Genomic DNA, 20683 nt, shown 5'->3' on the forward strand with positions numbered 1-20683 from the left:
TAAATCCTAACCTAAGTTACAATTAAACCTAACACTACACTATCAATAAATTAATTAAATAAACTACCTACAATTATCTACAATTAAACCTAACACTACACTATCAATAAATTAATTAAATAAACTACCTACAATTATCTACAATTAAATCAACTAAACTAAATTACAAAAAAAAAAAAACACTAAATTACATAGGTAGTTTATGGGTGTTAGTGTACTTTAGAGCACAGTAGTTAAGAACTTTATGAACCGGCGTTAGCCCAGAAAGCTCTTAACTCCTGATTTTTTTCTGCGGCTGGAGTTTGGTCGTTAGAGTTCTAACGCTCACTTCAGCGAAGACTCTCTAAATACCAGCGTTAGAAAGATCCCATTGAAAAGATAGGATATGCAATTGACGTAAGGGGATCTGCGGTATGGAAAAGTCGCGGCTGGAAAGTGAGCGTTAGACCCTTTAGCGGGCGGCCAAAACCAGCGTTAGGACCCCCTAACGCTGGTTTTGACAGCTAACACAGAACTCTAAATCTAGGCGTTTGTTTTTTGGGGTTTTTGTAGTTAGGTTATTTTTTTATATTTTTTTAATTTACAGGCAAGTTTTTATTTATTTGAAGGTAGTTATATTGGAACTTTAATTTAAAGGTAGGGGGGTGTTAGGTTTAGGGGTTAATAGTTTAATTAAGTTTGTTGCGATGTGGGTGGACGGTGGTTTAGGGGTTAATAGGTTTATTTAGGTAGTCGCAATGTGGGTGTTTGACGGTTTAGGGGTTAATAGGTTTGGTTGAGTATTTGCGATGTGGGGACAGCGGAATAGGGGTTAATAGGTTTATTGTAGTGTTGGCGATGTGGGGGTCAGTGGTTTAGGGGTTAATAAGTTTATTTAGTGTGGCAATGTGGACGGGTGGCAGATTAGGGGTTAATAGGTTTATTTAGTGTTAGCAATGTGGGGAGTTGGCGGTTTAGGGGTTAATAGGTTTTTTTTAGTGTTTGCGATGTGGATGAGTGGCAGATTAAGGGTTAATAGGTTTAATATAGTATTTGCGATGCGTGGGATGGTGGTTTAGGGGTTAATAGGTCGTTTATGGGTGTTAGTGTTCATTGTAACATTTTTGTTATGAGTTTTGTGAAACATTTTTGTTTCACAAAATCCATAACTACTGGCCTTTCATTGCGGAATGGATCATGACGGTATAAGCTATAACGCTAGCAGAATAGCCTGACCGCACAACTTGTTATACAGGTGAGCTGAATATTCCACACTCAAAAGCCTCAAAATGCTAGCGTTATAGCAGTACCGCTGCGACTTGTCATACGGGTTAGCGAACCATTCCGTGAGCAAAGGCCAATTTCTCAGCGGTATAGCCGTACCACACAACTTGTAATCTACCTGAGTGTTAACCCTGTACTAGGGCTAAACTCTCATTGCTGTACAGCTTGTGATTGCACCTCACAGGATTAACTGTTTCATTGCTGTACTGCTCCTGATGGCACCACACAGGGATTAACTGTTTCATTGTTGTACTGCTCCTGATGGCACCAAACGATAAGATAACCCTGGGTACTATAGTGCCAGCCCCAGCAAATATTTCACAATTACCCTCTGTTCTCTAATATAATAATATAACATTAAAAAAAAAACAAATAGCTTTAGTTGATGGACGTACATTTCTAAGCCACAGCTTAATGTCACATGTTGAGTCCTGTATTTATCTATGTGTTTAAATATTTTTCAATTATTTATTTTATTTGAATTAATTGTAATAATTTATTTTTATCATTTAGACTTTCCTTGGCGACCTGAAATACAAGCAATCCCCATATCTCATGTAATAAATGGCAGTGAGGTCACAGTGCAATACAACATCTATAAATATTTCCCTGATGCTCTGACTGTGAGATGGTTTAGGAAGGAGAGAGGAGGTCAGGTGCTGTCTCCGTTATCTCACTCTGAGAACTTTAAAATGTCAGATCTCGAACACAAGAAGCAGTTGGATAAAGCATACAAATGTACAGCACGTTTGTTATTTACTCCATCACTGAGCTCAGACCAAGGAGCAGAATTTATCTGCAGAGTAGAACATCCCAGCCTGGAACAACCAATAGAAAGAGGAACTGGAGCTCTTGTAGTTATGTGTGAGTAAATTATTTGTAGTTTACATGTTGGTATTTTCTTGTTGAAGTTTTTTTAAATTCTTAGAAGAGAAATGTGATCATGTTTATTAACTAAATTAGTGTTGTTTACTTTCAGCTAAGCCAAAGATTACAGGTCCTTTAACATTAAGCATTTGTGATCACAGCAACTTACTGTGTTCTCTGAATCTGACAAACGTATACCCTAAAGATATCCAGATCACATGGCTCTATAGAAGCGGACAATACTCACAGGAGGGATCACCAGAACCAGTATCTGAAGAGTGTGCAGATCACACATTTAATGTAACTAGTACTTGTACAATTCCTGCACATCTCTTCATAGATCCAACGTCTAACATTTGTGTTAAATGGAAACATGAATCTATGGATGACCCAGAATCCAAAGAACTTTCTGTAAAAGATCCAGGTATGAAAAAGTAAATATTGATTTTATTTTCTGTTTACTGAAACAATTTAATATAAAAGTGGGTGAAAATGTTCTACTTAAAAGGGCAATTCAGCCAAAAAATGGAATATACATCAGCGTATTTCAGTTTTCATTAGAAGCATGTTTGCCTTACAATTGTGTTTAAAAAAATGTATTTAGTGAGAGCTATCACTGTTCCACTGAGAGCTTGTAGTGTGCACGTCTTTGTGTGAATCATATCTAGATATGCTTTATGCACCAGCATTTTAAACAGTATGATAAAATGAAATACCCAATACAAGTAGTATGGCAACTCCTTAAGTGAGAATTATCCCAAAAATCTCACACTGAATACAAATATCAAATTAAAGGAGTGCGCTAAAAAGCTAACTACACCTAAAATGTGATAGTAGGTCTGGGAATAATTGTGTTATATCAATTTATATATAGCCTCACAAATAATGACTAGTAAAATAAAAATATATTTATTATGTAAATAATAGTATCTATCTCACAATGTAATTTCATATAAACATCATAGTGTCTATTTTAGTCACAGTGTAATTGTATATAAACTCCATAGGTAGATGAAATTAGTAATGCCTCTGAAACCTCTTAATATGATTAACTATAAGGTGCACCAAAATGAAATACTAATAGGCATTTATTATCATCTTTTGTTAAATCGTGGATCCACGTTAATAAAATATATATATATATATACTGTGCATTAATAATACACCGTAATAATACACAATTACAGTATACAGTTAAAAAAAACTGATGAATCTAACAACATATCACAATATTGCATTAGTAACAAGTGTTTTATAAGCACTGCCCCTTTATGTTTTAACCTTGTTTTGTATTCCCGAGTCTCTTTGTTTGTGTCTTTGAGATGAAGGATTACTCTGTACATATTAGTAAGTTGGAGTTTTAATGAACAAGAATGTTCCAAGATGAAGGATATATCAATATATACGTTTAAGTTCCAATAACCAATGGAGTTCTACTCACTGAAATCTGAAAGCTTTTGTTATAGTGTGCTTTCTCTGACACACGTATCTCTCTTGTCAGTCTCGGCATTGACCATGCCACTTCCGGGTTTCGCTGACGTAGTGGTCACGTGTTTCGTTCCAGTCGAATTGGGTGGTCAGATTATCGGCATATGTAGCAGAATCCTCTGCAGCTAAATTGTTGCAATATTATCTTTAACAAAGCCTTTACAATGTTTCATTCAGAGCGCTCACGAGATGTCCTGTGTATTTCCCTTGTGCCTGTCCCTTTAAGGGAAGTCTATTTATTCCCACCATGCACTTGGCAAGCTGCCAATTATTCAGTTTGAGTAGCTAAGAGTCGTTACTCCTTTCAGCTCTTATTCAAATTGCCTGGCTTGCTTTACCAAAGCTATCTTATACAACTTGGATTGCAATCAAGGCTCTTCCTATATACTAAAGAACTTTTGCTGTTGCTCAAGGACTCCAAACACTGCAGCCACAACCATTTCTAAAAAACCATATCAAAGGAACTTCCTTTTCACTTTCGTAGCCTCACCAGGTTACGTTCACTTGGATGTCTGTGCACTCTGTGTAATAACAACGGTACCAATCTGCTCATTCAACCTACTACAGTCCGGACCCGCTCCCTGTAACAGTGAGAAATCCTCGGGCCGCTCTCCCCCTCTACAGACTGTCAGCATTCTGACGACTGTGATTGGTGGATTGACACACACCTCCGTGTGACATCACGAACCGCTCCGCTCAGCGTTCACGCTGCTTGCCCCCAGTTGCTGCATTCGGTTTCAGCTCACAGCAAACAACTACCGCATTAATCATATTCCGTTCTGGTACATCCAGCAGTGCTCAAAGAACCAAAATATTCTTGCTCTGTATTCTTGGACTGTAATCCTTACCACTGAAGTAAAACACAGCTGCCACATCTTCTACTACAGGTGTCTTGATTACTGCTCCTGTAACCTATTTATCAGGATAAATCTCACTCCTATAATTTTCCTCAGCAACATCTCTTATCTGCAGTTGAGATCCTATTCCGGTTAAGAGACTTAACCCCTTAAAGAGATATACCACAACATATATATTTATCAATTACAATAGCTGCCTTACACGAGACTTGTACTTTACCAGGCATAGATGAAGTATGGACAAAACGATTCCTTCCTTTGTTCCAAATGATTGACGTTAAGTAAACAGCAAACTCCTTTCTCTTTCAGTGCAATACAGGACAACTCATTGACATGTTTCATCTACACAGCTTTTTTCAAGATGAATCTGTAATTGCACTTCCTCCTGATTTATAGTCCTTAATTAAAGGGGCAATGATATCATGCTTTTTATTTAAAGGGGCAATTCATTTCATACACATTGGTTAATAAAAAGTGCCTATCTTGTAGATCACTTTTAATACATTGTCATATTAGGAATATAAATATTTATACATATAATAAATTGTTATAAATTCATCAGATCAATAAATGGTGGTAAATTCATTTTAAAAGCCTAAAAATATATATATTAAGTAAACATATACATTCATAAATTCATCTGGTGAGGTATTTTTAGTAACTCCTAAACATATTTATCAGTAATGCATCTCAAATTCATTCATTTAAATAAAAGGATTTAGATCTAATTCAGCATTGAGACCAGATGAAACATGTTTATGAGTTGTCCTGTATTGCACTGAAAGAGAAAGGAGTTTGCTGTTTACTAAGCGCCAATCATTTGGAGCAAAGGAAGGAATCGTTTTGTCCATACTTCATCTATGCCTGGTAAAGTACAAGTCTCATGAGCGGTCTGAGTGAAACATTGTAAAGGCTTTGTTAAAGATAATATTGCAACAATTTGGCTGCAGAGGATTCTGCTACATATGCCGATAATCTGACCACCCAATAGGACTGGAACGAAACACGTGACCACTACGTCAGCGAAACCCAGAAGTGGCAGTGTCAATGCCGAGACTGACAAGAGAGGTACGTGTGTAAGGGTTGAGTCAGAGAAAGCACACTATAACAAAAGCTTTCGGATTTCGGTGAGTAGAACTCTATTGGTTATTGGAACTTAATGTATAATGATATATCCTTCATCTTGGAACATTCTTGTTCATTAAAACTCCAACTTACTAATATGTACAGAGTAATCCTTCGTCTCAAAGACACAAACAAAGAGACTCGGGAATACAAAACAAGGTTAAAACATAAAGGGGCAGTGCTTATAAAACACTTGTTACTAATGCAATATTGCGATATGTTGTTAGATTCATCAGTTTGTTTTTAACTGTATACTGTAATTGTGTATTATTACGGTGTATTATTAATGCACAGTATATATATAAATATATATATATTATTAACGTGGATCCACGATTTAACGAAAGATGATAATAAATGCCTATTAGTATTTCATTTTGGTTCACCTTATAGTTAATCATATTTAGAGGTTTAGGAGGCATTACTAATTTCATCTTATTTATATACAATTACACTGTGAGGAAAATAGACACTATGATGTTTATATGAAATTACATTGTGAGATAAATAGATACTATTTTTTACATAATACATTTATTTTTATTTTTACGAGTCATTATTTGTGAAGCTGTATATATATTGATATAACACAATTATTCCCAGACCTACAAGTTATATACTATCACATTTTAGGTGTAGTTAGCTTTTTAGCGCACTCTTTCAATTTAATATTTTAAACAGTATGTCAGTTTAGAAAACAGCAGTGCCTCATATAATGTAAACTGAGTCATTTCTATTGATATACAAAGCAAAACCAGCTGTCTGAACAGACACATTGCTTAAAATATCAGGGCACTGAGAATATTTGTGTATGCTAAACATGCATGGCCACAGTAAAGCCCTCACTGAAACATTATTAAGTTTTACTAGAAGCATTATTGCCTAAACGTTGTATTGCAAAATGTATTCTTTTCAACATTGAAATGTAACAATGCAGTTCTTTGGTAAAAGCTAAACCTTGGTAGGCTCATATGCTAATTTCTAAGCCCTTGAAGGCCACCTCTTATCTCAGTATATTTTGACAGGTTTTCACAGTTAGACAACACTAGTTCATGTGTTCCATATACATTATATTGTGCTCATTCCCATGGAGTTATTTATGAGTCCGTGCTGATTGGCTAAAATGCAAGTCTGTCACGTGTGTGCACGTGTATTCAGCACTATATGGCAAAAGCTTTTGTAACATTTTTGTTTACATTTAGTGAGTTTCTAAATAATATTAATAGTAAACTGGATTTTATTTTGTTTTATTTTTAAATTTTAGAATATTTGAATCATGAAAGTTTTATTGTAACTGTTATTTCTTAATAAGTTGCTCAAAGCGAAATTTCAACTCTTAAATGAACAGAAAAAACTTTGAAAATGCATAGGTTTCTGTACTTATTTATTATCTAAATGTTCTTTACAAATTAACCCATGCTATTGTGTATCCCTAGGTTTCCCTTGGCGACCAGAGATGGAGGATATTGTCATTCCTACTCTCTTACCTAATGAACAAATCAGATTACAGTGTAAAATCTCACATTATTTCCCTGATGTGCTGACTGTAACATGGTTTAAGAGAAAGAAAGGACAGCAGGAGAGACAGCTGGTTCCTAATGAAAAGTACAACATTCCTGATATTCAGTCTGTAATACAGGCAGATCAGTCCTACACCTGCACAACACATGTGATCTACACACCGTCAGTTCATGCAGAGCAAGAAGCAGAATTTATTTGTAAAGTGGATCATCCGAGTCTTGTCCGACCAATAACTAAATGCACAGGGATGTTATGGCTTGTAGGTAAGTGTCACTAGGTCCTTGTATTGTAGCCAGGGATTACTAATCGGTGTTTAACTGCAACAGAGAAAAAGTTATTTAAATGTTGTATTAGTTTATCACTTTATATTTTCTTTCCAATGGCATGGAGAGTCCATGATTTTGTTCCAATTACTAGTGGCATTTTCAGGAGGAGGCAAAGAGCACACCAGCACAGCTGTTAAGTGTCACCTCCCTTACCCATAATTCCTAGTCATTATTTGCCTCTATCATCAGGAGGATGTGCGAAGATGAGTGTCTGAAGATATTTAATCCTTTAATGGGTACTTTGCCCTGCAAGCAAGGATTGGGGCTATGCTGTCTCCATGTCAATCTCTTTAGTAAAAGTAATGGTGGCGTTTAGCAGTTAGAAGATGGTGAGGTGGTCTTTGCTTAACTTCTAAAATTAATGTTACCCCTCTATAGAAAACCGGGGTTGGTTACTCTTTTTTTTCTTTCTCTACAGGTTCCTGTTAGCAGTCGGTTGAGGCTGCTGTGACTGCTCCACAGCAGAAGACCCTGGACGGTAAGTCCTTTCAAATATTATTTCCTAGGCTAAGAAATAGCATGGAACAGGACTGGGAATACTCAGGGACCTTGTTGTGGGACCTGATACCTTCAGAAGGGGTTTGTATTTTTAATATTTATATCTGTTTCCTTTTTCAGATATATTGCGACTGAGCAGCTTTCTGCCAGGGTCAGGGATATTGCCGCTCCATTGCTGGGCAATTTTTTCAGACTGGCCCAGGATTATGGTGTGTGGGAACTGAGTGTCATGGTGACATTATCTTTCCCTTCTTCCCTGCTTGGTCCATTGTTATGGATTACTCTTGTTTTAAGGAGTGTGTTTACTGTTTATGAAAGCAGTTATTGTAAAATATGTTTTAATGTGCAGTTATGGACTCAGGCCATTATGCTTGTCAGATTTACCATAGCGATTTACCTCCCTCTGATAATAGCGATGGCAGCAGTGAGACCTCCTTCATTTTTTACTAAGTCCACATCGCCAAGCATGGTTGCTTAGATACTTAGATACTTAGCCGAATGAGAACCAATTTTGTTTGCTCTGTCGGCTATGTTTTTATTTGGCGGTGCGCTAAGCTAAGTTTTTGGCACCATTTGTCTCTCCCCTCTGTGGCGTTGCTCAGCTGTACTATAATACAGGGCGACCACGCAATCTGAAGTTTAGAAGTAAGCTTTGTTAGCTCTCCTGCTTCCATGTACTTTAAGGGTGTATAAGGACTTTACATGTAGTTTTTATATATGCTTGCTACCCTCTACTGTTAAATTTTGGTCCTTATAGTTATCCACATGTGGACTTGGACACGCTACTCTCTTAATGACACATGGTTATACCTAGTCAAATAGGTCTGTGCGACAGCTGTTAATGGTACACATGATATTAAAAGGTTTATGCCTTTTTTCAGATTACGATCTTAGTATATCCCACAATCTATGTTGGCAGGATTGGTTATTCCCTTTATTGTTCTATCTACTGTATATACTTTGGTGTACACGTATAAATTGAATGTGCCTCTCCTATAGTATTATATATAGGGATTCTGGTTTTGCCTAAGGTAACATAAGGCTGCTCACATCCTCCTTAAAAGTAGCTATATTTATTTTGTTTCTCCAATATAACTACATATTTTAGTTGTATGGCTCTATAGAAAAGAATATTGCCTTTTCTTTAACTCAGGGACCCCTAGTATTTGCTAAGTAAATGCTGAATAACGTTTAGTTATGTTCATGTATTTTAGAAGTGTAAGGTCTATCTCATACATCTCTTATAGTGAAGAATACTCTCTAGGGATCTTGTGTATCTAATACCTATTTAATGATTGCTCAGTGTGCCTTATATAATTTTGGGTCATGTTGATAAGATGCAGAACTGCGTGTTTAGTTTCATAACTGCAAACCCCAAGTATCTACTGTACATTTGGTCTTTGTTATGACTAAGACTACACCTATTCTAAGAATTTCTAAGATAAGGTTAATACCTGCTCTATCTATAATATGTTTGCTAAGCTAGTTGTGTTGCTTGGACTTGCATTTTATGTTTCCCTGTAAACATATACACTGGAGTTGATTTATTGTTTAACTTTTAATTGTTCCAAAGAAGAATGGATTTTCCAGCCTCCAAGTAGTAATAAAAAGACCTTTATTATCTTTTTACAGGGTCCATAAGAAAAGTTCAACAAAGTTTCAAACCAACAATTGGTTCTTAGTCATGTCTAATTACCTATGTACAGGTGTGCTTTTTATACCTGACAATTATCAGCTTATCCAACACTGCCATCTTGTGGGCTCATTATAAAGTACATGTGTTAAAATACAAATAAAGGTATCTACAACATCCTTTCTTGTCTAATTCCGATTATCCTAATATTTTGAAGGTATAATCTAGATTTTATTAAAGACACAGAGACGAGTATTTTGCATTCTCTCTTTTTACTACTCAATGCAGCTTTTAAAAGTACATAATGAAATAAACAAACATATTAAAACAACATAGAAAACAGATAACCACAATAAGTAGCTAAAGATAGAGCTAACTTATAACTCCAAGAAAAAAGTGACCAATCAGAGAAGGAATAGTGACCATAAACTGTCCAATAAGCATCCAAACTTCCTCTTTCTTGACTGATGCTCACCAATGGAAAAAATTTTAGAACTAGTAACAGTCCAAAAAGTCCCAAACAGAACAAAACATATGCATAACAGTTGAAAGTTTGATTGAAGGGAAACTTGTGAGATAAGAACTTGATTGCAGAAGATGACTTGGATCTAAGGGTACTTGTCAGGTGAAAATCCTCTTGAACAGAAGGTACAAATCCCGATTTAAGGAAAGGATTTCCTTCAGATGGAAACTGTCGAAATAAGAAAAAATAAGTAATAATAACAATATAAAAGAATTCTTAAAGGGAGGGTATCAAACATAATTGAGGTGGGAAAATACTCGTCTCTGTGTCTTTAATAAAATCTAGATTATACCTTCAAAATATTAGGATAATCGGAATTTTATTACAAGACCAGAGACTCCTATTTTTGCAAGTTTAAAGCACATTAATCCTAGCATAAACCATTTAAGAAAATAAGTTAAGTGAGGCATGTTGAATGGGTCTGAAATAAAATTGTTTAAAGGTAGAGTCTGAAGACCAATCTGCCGCATCCAAAATCCGCTGAAGCGGAGCAGACTTCAAAAAGGCTTTAGAAGCAGCAGAACCTCTAACTGAATGGGCTGAGAAAGAAATATCGATCCCAGCTTCTTTCATGACCCATTTAACCCATCTCGCTATGGAAGTAGAGGATACGGCAGCATGAGGGGGAATAAAGGAAATTTAAAGTTGGTTATTAGAAGGTTTTCTAAAAGGTAAAGTTCTGGATTCATAAGATTTCAAACATTCAACCACACAAAGGGAAGGTTCAGAAGGAAGGTAAGGGTTAAAGATAGATGTGGAAAGGGTTTTAGTTCTTCGTGAAATGAAAAAGGTAACGCCCTCCGGAGAGAAGCGTTTAGAATTCCAATCTAGGGCTTTAACGTCAGAAACTCTTCTGAAAGAAATTAGGCAAAGAAGAGTGGCGAGTTTAGCTGTGAGTTGTTTAAAAGATAATGAGGCATTATGTGGCCAAGACTTAAAAAGGGAAAAAATTAAGTCCACATCCCAGAAAAATTCATGTTTAGGAACTGGAGGTCGTTTTAGTCTCATGGCTTTGAGGATCCTACAAACTAAAGGATGTTTACCTACAGAAACATTATTAACCAAATTATGTCTAGCAGAAATAGCTGAGCGATGTACATTGATAGTTCTATATGCTAAACCTAAATCAAAAAGGTGTGATAAATAATTAATAATGTCAGTTAAATCTGAAGAAATGGGATCCAGATTCCTTTGCAAGCAACAGCTAGACCATTTAGACCAAGCGGCAAAGTAGCATCTACGAGTGCCCGGGGCCCAAGATTCCTGAAAGAGGGATCTTGCTCCAGCCGAAAGGCCTCGGAGAGCCCAGGGTCCCCTGAGATCGTCCATGCTACCAGGAGAAGAGAACCTTGAAGGACTAGATCGTGATAATTGCCCTCTGGATCCGTAAGAAGATGGGGAAGACAAGGAAGAAGAATCGGGAGATCGATGGACATTTCCAGAAGGGATGGATACCATGACTGTGTCGGCCAAAGGGGGGTCACAATCATTAGACGAAGGAGATCCCTGCGGACAATTGAAATCGTCCTCGGGATAATCGAGAATGGAGGAAACGCGTAAACCCCTAGACGTGGCCATGGATGGAGAAAAGCATCTATGGCAGCTGCTTCCGGATCTGGGCGCCAGCTGAAATAAGGAAGAATCTGAAAATTGGTCCTGGATGCAAAAAGATCCAAACAAAAGGGACCCCTGAGAGATTGGAGAGAGAGAAAAAGACTCCTGTCCAATTTCCAATCGCTGAAATCCGTCAAATGACGAGATCCCCAGTCCGCCATTGAATTCGCTTGTCCTGGAATATATTCTGCTCTGACTGAAATGTTCCTGTCCAAACAAAGATGAATAAAATCTTTGGTGATATTGGACAGGTCCCTGGACTTGGTGCCTCCCAAACGATTGAGATACTGCACCGCAGATATATTGACCATGCGCAGTAAAATAGAAACTGGAGAAGAAAACTTTGCAAAACTCTTGACTGCAAACGAGCCAGCCAATAATTCTAAACAATTTATGTGAAAGCGTTTTTCTTCCAGAGTCCATTTGCCACCTGTGATGGAAGGACCGCAACGAGCTCCCCAGCCTGAAAGGCTGGCATCGGATTCGATGATGAAATCCGGAGTTTTGCCAAAAATGGCTCTTCCGTTCCAGGCCTCTAAATGTGAAAGCCACCAAGAAAGTTCTTCTTTCGCTTCTGGAGATATGGGAATCAAGTGAGAGTAGGAAAAACCTTTTCTCAAATGAAGGATTTTCAATCTTTGAAGTTCGCGATAATGAAGAGGGGCAGGAAAAATAGCCTGAATAGAGGATGAAAGTAACCCTACTATCCTGGCTATAGTTCTGATGGGAACTGAATCTTTGGATAAAGTTTTGGAAATCTCTTTCTTTATATTCTTCACTTTGTCTAATGGGAGACTCAAAGTGGGAAGGATTGTATCTATCTTGAAACCTAAAAAGATTAGAGATTTGGTAGGAACCAGAACTGATTTCTGTTTGTTTACTATGAAACCTAGAGATTCCAAAAGGGAGATTGTTGAAAACAGATGATTTTGGAGTGAGAGAAAATTCTGGTCCATAATAAGTATGTCGTCCAAATAGATAATTAGACGGACACCTCGAAGTCTCAACCAAGATATTACTGGTTTGAGTAATTTTGTGAAAATCCAAGGAGCAGAGGATAGGCCGAAAGGAAGACAGGTGAAATTCCAAAACTGATCTTCCCAACGGAATGTTAAAAATTTCCAGTGCTCTTGAGCGATTGGAACGGTTAAATAGGCGTCTGTGAGATCTAAACGAACTAACCAATCGTTTTCCCTTAGACATTCTCTTAATAAATGAATGCCTTCCATCTTGAAATGATGGTAAACAACGTAAGCATTTAAAGATTTTAGATTTATAACAGGTCTGAATTGGTTGTTTTTCTTTTTGACAAGAAAAAGATTGCTTAAATAACAATTTTGAGGATGATGTACCGGAAGAATAGCTTTTTTGGAAGAAAGGGAAAAAATTTCTTTTTGAACCAGAATTTTGTCTTTTTGGGAAAAATGAATTGTTTGTGGAAATTTTATTTGAATGGGAAGGGAAATAAATTCTATGAAAATTCCTGACACCGCTTGAAGAACCCAAGGGTCGGAAGTGATTGAAGCCCAGTTTTGGGCAAACAAAGCAATTCTGCCACCAATTCTGTTTTGGGAAGAAGGAATCTGAGAGGGAACCAATAATCTTACCTGGAGCTTGTCTTGATCTTGATCTACCCCTGAAGCCTCTTTGGTTCCAAGGGCGGCTCCTTGCTGGGAAGAAAGTTGTTGAGGTTGAAGGCTCTTGGAAACTTCTGTTGAATTGATACTGATGTTGGGTAGAATAATAGGGTTGATGGGACTGGTTATAATGAGACCTGGATAGGAATGGTTGACGGCCGGGAAAGCGGCCTCTGCCTCTCCCGGCCCTGTCAGAGAAATTCTGATTAGGGTAAAAAATCTTTTTAACAGAAGTTTTAACCTTATTGAGATTTGAAAAGGTTTTAACATATTGATTGAGCTCTTTCAAATAAGAGTCACCAAATAACAAACCATTGTCGTCCGGAGATATTTCATTGGAAGCGAAATCCGATATTTTTGGATCGATTTTTCGCAATATATTTCGTCGTCTCTCTAGGGTCATGGCAGCATTTGTGTTACCTATGAAACATAGGAGCCGTTGGACCCATTCTCTGACAACATATGGGTCCAGTGGGGCATCCTCTGCAACACCCTGTTCTGATAATTCGAATAACTTGGTCAGGGGACCTATGGAGTCTAACAATTTGTCCTGACAAATCCTCCAGGATCTATCAATTCCTTTTTTAACCTTGTAACCTGGGGCACCAATGAATTTAAGGATTTTAGGGTCAACCTCAGGGGTAATTGAAGCATTTTTTGGGAGTAAGGGGCGAGGGCATTCCGCCCTCATCTTGTTGTGAGTCTGTTTCTTTAAAGGTTTCCTGAGTTGGAAATCGATAAATTTTGCCACCTCTATATTGGGGCACCATTCCGCTGAGCGGGGATGGTGAAGTTCATCAGGATTAAATCTTGGTATACCCAGACAATCAGTGAATTCTGTCTCCTCCTCAATATATTCTTTTAATTTTTTATGCATTTTCTTATGCCTTTTTATAGCAGGGGTATAATCTGAATTTTCAGATTCCACATCTAAAGAATCTGAATTTAAATCTGTATAACTACCATCCTCAGAGTTGTTTTCATCAGAGGATGATTTTTCAACATTATTTACATTTTCTTTAAATATTGTACTTGTGTTAGTATCTCCCATTTGGACACCCTTGGGATTCAGGGTTCTTTTAGCAGCAGTTTTTGTTCCCGTGCTGCGAGGAATTGCGGTGTCAGACAAAAGCTGACGAGATTTTGTTATAAGCTTTTTGCTGGCAATTACAGAAATTGAGGGATTTTTTCTCTTTAAAGATTTTTTAGTTTCTTTAATGCCCATTAATGAAGACATTTTATTGAAAAGATTGTTCATTGACGAATCAATCATAATTTGAACAGTCTGTGCTGTTAAAGGAGGAGAACTTTCTGGGTTTTCAGACATTTTAATAACCTAAAATTTTTTATTTATAATTTAAATAAAACTTTTATAAGGTTCCTTAATAAATTAAAGAACACAAAATTTAAATATATATAGATAATACTTGAACAATATATAAAATTACAATTGAATTATATGTTAATAATACTTAGATAGGTTTAACATATATAAAAACCGTTTTGAAATTAAATAAGTAGCTTGTTGATAAACGTTTTACCACAAGATGGCAATGTAAGCAAAGAAAATGGTTTCTAAAACAACTTGCTTCGTCTGAGGGAAAAAATGGCAACAAATGTTGCCGGTCGTGAGGAGAGACTAACTCAGACTGACTGGGAAGGCAAAACACGTCAGACTGAGGGGCGGGAAGGGAAGTCCGGCCCACAAAATGGCGACCGGAACATTTAGTGGCAGAGGGAAGATGGAGGAGGAAGACTGACTGCAAAACACTTCAGTCAGAAAAACGGAAAAACCGGAGGTAATGGGGAACTACATTAATTAAAAGACAAAACCGGAGGGAATGTGGGACGAAGTGAAGTAGCTAAAATAGCAAAAGGCCGAAAAAACTGAGGCAATTTTAAAACATTAAAAACATTTGCTAAATAACATAAACTAAACAGTGAATTACTTATGTAAGCTATGAATGTTAGGGAAAAATAAATAAACGAAAAAATATAAAATATATATTGACAAGGAATAAGAAAACTGAATGAAACTTTAAACTTTATTGGAGATAAAATTTATAATACTTATCTTAACTGAGCAGCAAAAAGAAAGAGGAAGTTTGGATGCTTATTGGACAGTTTATGGTCACTATTCCTTCTCTGATTGGTCACTTTTTTCTTGGAGTTATAAGTTAGCTCTATCTTTAGCTACTTATTGTGGTTATCTGTTTTCTATGTTGTTTTAATATGTTTGTTTATTTCATTATGTACTTTTAAAAGCTGCATTGAGTAGTAAAAAGAGAGAATGCAAAAATAGGAGTCTCTGGTCTTGTAATAAAATTTGTATATATCACATGTGTATATTTAAAAACATTTTTTTAATTAAATGAAACTTAAAATAATAATAACAAACCTATTCATACAACTAAGCTCAAAATCATGCAACAACAGGTTTAGCTTAAAAAATTGGATTTTAAAGAGACAATTTTTCTTAAAGTAACAGTGACCAATCAAAGTCTTTATTGAGACCATTAGGTTGTAAAGTATTTAACTCATTTAGCCAAAACATTTCTCTTCTTTTCAATGTAATTTCCCTATCACCTCCTCTCCTGGGTCTGTCAATATGTTCTATCACTTGGAACCGTAATTGGCTAATATTATGTCCCATGGAGAGGAAGTGATAGGAGACAGGGGCATCCCTATTGTTCATTCTAATGTTAGATTTATGTTCAGTTATTCTTAACCTGACCTCCCTACTCATTTCTCTTACGTAAATTCTGGCACATGGACATTTAATGATGTATATTGCATATGTGCTTCTACAGGATAAATATTTCTTAATTTGATATTTTGTCCCATTTATGGGGTGATAAAAGTTTTCACCTTTAATTATGGAACTGCATGGGCTACAATGTAAACATGGATAACATCCAGTTTTATTTGGTCCTATTCTTGTCTGTACACTAGTCCTTGCACTACCTATATCAGCACGTACCAAAACATCTCTCAAATTCCTACTTTTCTTATATGCTGTCATAGGATTTTGTTTGAAATGCTCAACCTGAGGATTACAATCCTTTAATATGTGCCAATATTTGATATTTTAGGACCCAAAGTATTTTATTGTGTGACAAATATCATTCTATCACCTTTTTTGTTTTTATTTGTTTTAGTTTGTTGGTTATTAATCTTATTTACAAGTTTCAGTTGTTCTTTAATTAACTTCTCGGGATAACCTCTCATCCTAAATGCATCTGCCATTTCATTAAGTCTCAAATTACACCTCTCTTTGTCAGTGACAATTCTTTTAACGCACAAAAACTGACTTTTAGGTATTGCTCTTAATGTATTTTCTGGATGAAAACTCTTAAATTGTAATACTTTGTTTTTGTCTGTAGGTTTAATGTATAGGTCTGTCTTTAAAAATCCCTTATCTACATAAACAAAGGTGGCCAAAAACTGTACACCTGTTTCATTCATATTTAAAGTGAATTTTAACCCTGAAACAGAGGAATTTAGATGGTCTACAAATTCTAATAGGCTCCCAACGTTGCCCAACCATATGCCAAATGTATAATCTATAAATCTCCACCAGGCAGCATCATGCTGTAAAAATAATTTGTGTGGATATATAAATCTCTCCTCAATTTGAGACATATATATATTGGCATAGGTTGGGGCGACGTTGGAGCCCATTGCTGTTCCCTGTTTTTCCAAGAAAAATGTATCTTGAAATAAAAAAATATTTTGATAAAGAATAAGTGATAGTAAGTTAATTAAAAATAGAATTTCTCCATTATTATATTTATTGTCCATTTTCAATGTGTTAGTCACTGCAGAGATACCACTAGTGTGTTTAATTGAAGTGTAAAGACTTGTTACATCTAGTGTATATAAGATACATTTGTCACCAATATACCCTATGTCTTTCAATTTATTTAGAAAATCATTAGTATCCTTCAAATATGAAGATGAGTTAGGTAGGTATGGTTGTAATACTTTATCCAAAAATATGAATATTTTAGAAAATACTGAATTTACCCCTACCACTATGGGGCGGCCCGGTGGATGGTATTCATCTTTATGAATCTTAGGTGATATATATATAAGACTGGTCTTACTGGATTTTTCTCTATCAGAGATTCTTTAAATTTTGATGAAATAATGCCTGTCTTTACTGCCTGATCTGTTAAATGTTCTATTTCTCTACAAATTTGGTTAGTAGGATCTCCCATAAGGGGTTTATATACTTGTGTGTCACTGAGTTGTCTTTCTATCTCTTTAGCATAATCAGATTTATTCAATAAGACAACGGCTCCACCCTTGTCTGCCTCCTTTATTATGATCTCTTTGTTATCTCTTAGCTTATTAATGATGTATTTTTCCTTTTTACTAGCTTGTACTAGTTTCTTCTTTCTACTCCTTCTTAACAGGTTGTCTACTTCTTTTTGAACCAATTTGGCATAAGTCGCAACGCTATGTGGTATAGAAGTTGTAAATTTACTTGTGCCCTTAATCCCAAACTCTTTGGGTTCATTAAACCTTATATCGCTGTTTATCTTATGTGTGTTTTTTGTGGACCAGCAGATTCTACCATGTCAGCCAATACAGAAAAATGAACTTTAAGTTTTAACTTTCTAAAGAATCTCTCTAAATCCAGTTGAATAATAAATTCATCATGATTATCAGGTAAACAAAATGATAAGCCTTTGTTTAAAATTGTATATTCGGTTTCAGATAGAGAATAATCAGAAATGTTATGTACTAAATTATTATTTGTGCTATTATCATTAAAGTACAAATTTGTCATTTATCTAATACAAAGTACAAATTTGTCATTTATCTAATACAATGCTCCTGTGGGAAGCAATATGTGGGGGAGTCGGAAAGACCCCTACGAGACCGCATTCGGGAACATATATGGTCCATAGAGAAACATGACCTAGAGAGGAACAAGGAATTACCCATTCCAAAACATTTAGCTACTTGTAATAATGGGGATTTGAAATGCTTTTCATATATGGGTATAGATAAGGTAAAGAAAAATTGGAGAGGGGGCAATTTGCAATCTGACCTTATTAAGAGAGAGACAAAATGGAACTTTGACTTAAATTTAAAAACACTAAAACCAAATGGTCTAAATTTAGATTTTGATATAGGTTGTTTTCTCAGGGACTAATTAATTTCTATCAATTTCTATCGGTCTATATGGCCCAAAATAATTTCTATCGGTCTATATGGCCAAAATGTATAGTGATACTACTTTAGTTAATGTCAGAGTATCCATATGCTATACTTCTATCCATACTCTGTATATCTTAAGTTCCTTATAAAGACTGTACATATTAATTTATATTGTTTATATTGAGTATATTAATCTCTATAAATTTGGAGATATAATTTCACACCTTGGAGGTTATATGTCTATCACAAAGAATCTGTAATATATACTTTACCTATTTAATTGGTGTAGCTTGGAGAAGATGTGTCTTAGATGGATACAAAGGCATTGAGTTATTATTTTATTTTATTTTTATTTAGTTTCATAATTACTCTATTTTCATTTATATGTGAATATTAATATAATATATAATTTGTTATTTTAGTTTTTAAGCTTATTTTGATTTAATATTTAGTTTTTTGTTTTTTTGTAGTTTGTGCACATTTTATGCAAGTACTGTCTCTTTAAATTATGAGATGGTATGAGATTTTAAAAGAACTACTATATTCTATCATATAACTGTTCATATTGAGGCTGTTATCTGTCAATGTAAGATAAGTCTGCATAAGGCAGACTTATCTTACATATATCTTTAATCAAAGTAACTTGCTTATGATCTACACTTGTATTTACATTGCATGGTGGCTATGTAAAGAGAATTGACTGTTTGATTTAAAATTGAGTTGCAGCCAATCAGAAGAAGTGCTGACGGTTTAAAAGACCGGGCATTTCACACAACAGGAGCTTGACAAAGGCTCAGTACGGGCTGAAACGCGTTGCTCCGCCCACCAAATACCTGTGTCACAGGTGTACCTGACGAAATTACTGCCGACTGAGATTGCTGCCCTTCTAAGCCGTCCTGCCTTTCTGATGAGTGAAAAACACGCTGTTTGAAAAAGAGGACCGCAGTGATTATCGGGCATACACTAGAGAAAAAGAAAAAAGAGCCGGAGACTACAGAGAACCGTTATGGTGTAAGTAAAAGTGAACACCATAATTTTGTGGCTCTTTTCCTGTCTTTGATGTGGGTCTTGATCTCATTTCAGCTCCAGACCGTTCATACCCTCAGCTGATCCGGTTTCCATTTTGACTGCTCCTCTGGGATCATCATTCTGGCAGCCTTTCAAACATAAATGTTTGTCTTTCCTGTGTTTAGAATATAGGGAATTGTATTGTATTTTATTTGTATCTTTATTTTTATTTTTATTTTATTTTATTTCTGCTCATTTTTATGATACTATGCCATTTTAAGTGCCTGATCAGTGCATCGTAGGTTTTAAAATTGTTAGTTATATGTTTCTATGTTTAACACATTGTTTTAATAAACATTTGTAACCATTTTTTGACACAATTCTCATAGCGATTTGTTTCTCCACTATCTGATTCTTTGTGATTTTAGACTACATAATTTGATATACTGGTGATATTTATATTCATATTATTTTACTTATTTAAGCTGTTTTTTAACAGCGCCAGGGTTTCAACAGTTTAGTTTCTTTTAGGACTTTACTGTGTATTTTTCTAGTATTCTGCTTGGAGTTTGGGGACTCCTCTATTTAACCTATTGGCATATAAGTAAATTAATCCTAGCGCAGTGTGATCTTTGCTCTTTTTGTTGGACCAGCAGATTCTACCATGTCAGCCAATACAGAAAAATGAACTTTAAGTTTTAACTTTCTAAAGAATCTCTCTAAATCCAGTTGAATAATAAATTCATCATGATTATCAGGTAAACAAAATGATAAGCCTTTGTTTAAAATTGTATATTTGCTTTCAGATAGAGCATAATCAGAAATGTTATGTACTAAATTATTATTTGTGCTATTATCATTAAAGTACAAATTAGCAGTACTATTAGTAAAGTGCAAATTTGTGTTACATAAATCATGTTCCCTTAAAGTGCAAGTGCTAACATCTACATTTTCATCAAAATGATTAAAAACAATATTCTTCATAGTGCAAGTGTTATTCATAGTGCAAGTGTTTATACTATTATTCAAAGTTTCCTTATCATTTCTTACTGGATTAATATATAACAGAGAGTTCCTAGTTCCATCAATCATGCTACTTGTTATTTTTGTAACTATATGTCCATCATTGATGTGGCTTTTTTTTATATCTGCAG

The 20683-nt window shown here is 35.5% G+C and overlaps 1 protein-coding gene across 1 annotated transcript in view; it reads left to right on the forward strand.

Annotated features, from left to right (window-relative positions):
- Positions 1-20683, forward strand: part of LOC128641641 (uncharacterized) — a 505331-nt gene that overhangs the window by 323190 nt on the left and 161458 nt on the right. Inside the window, 3 exon segments of the mRNA XM_053694177.1 lie at positions 1777-2127; positions 2243-2554; positions 7037-7384. Coding sequence (XP_053550152.1) covers positions 1777-2127; positions 2243-2554; positions 7037-7384 — 1011 coding nt within the window.

Source organism: Bombina bombina, chromosome 11, assembly GCF_027579735.1.
Source record: "Bombina bombina isolate aBomBom1 chromosome 11, aBomBom1.pri, whole genome shotgun sequence".
NCBI lineage: Eukaryota > Metazoa > Chordata > Amphibia > Anura > Bombinatoridae > Bombina > Bombina bombina.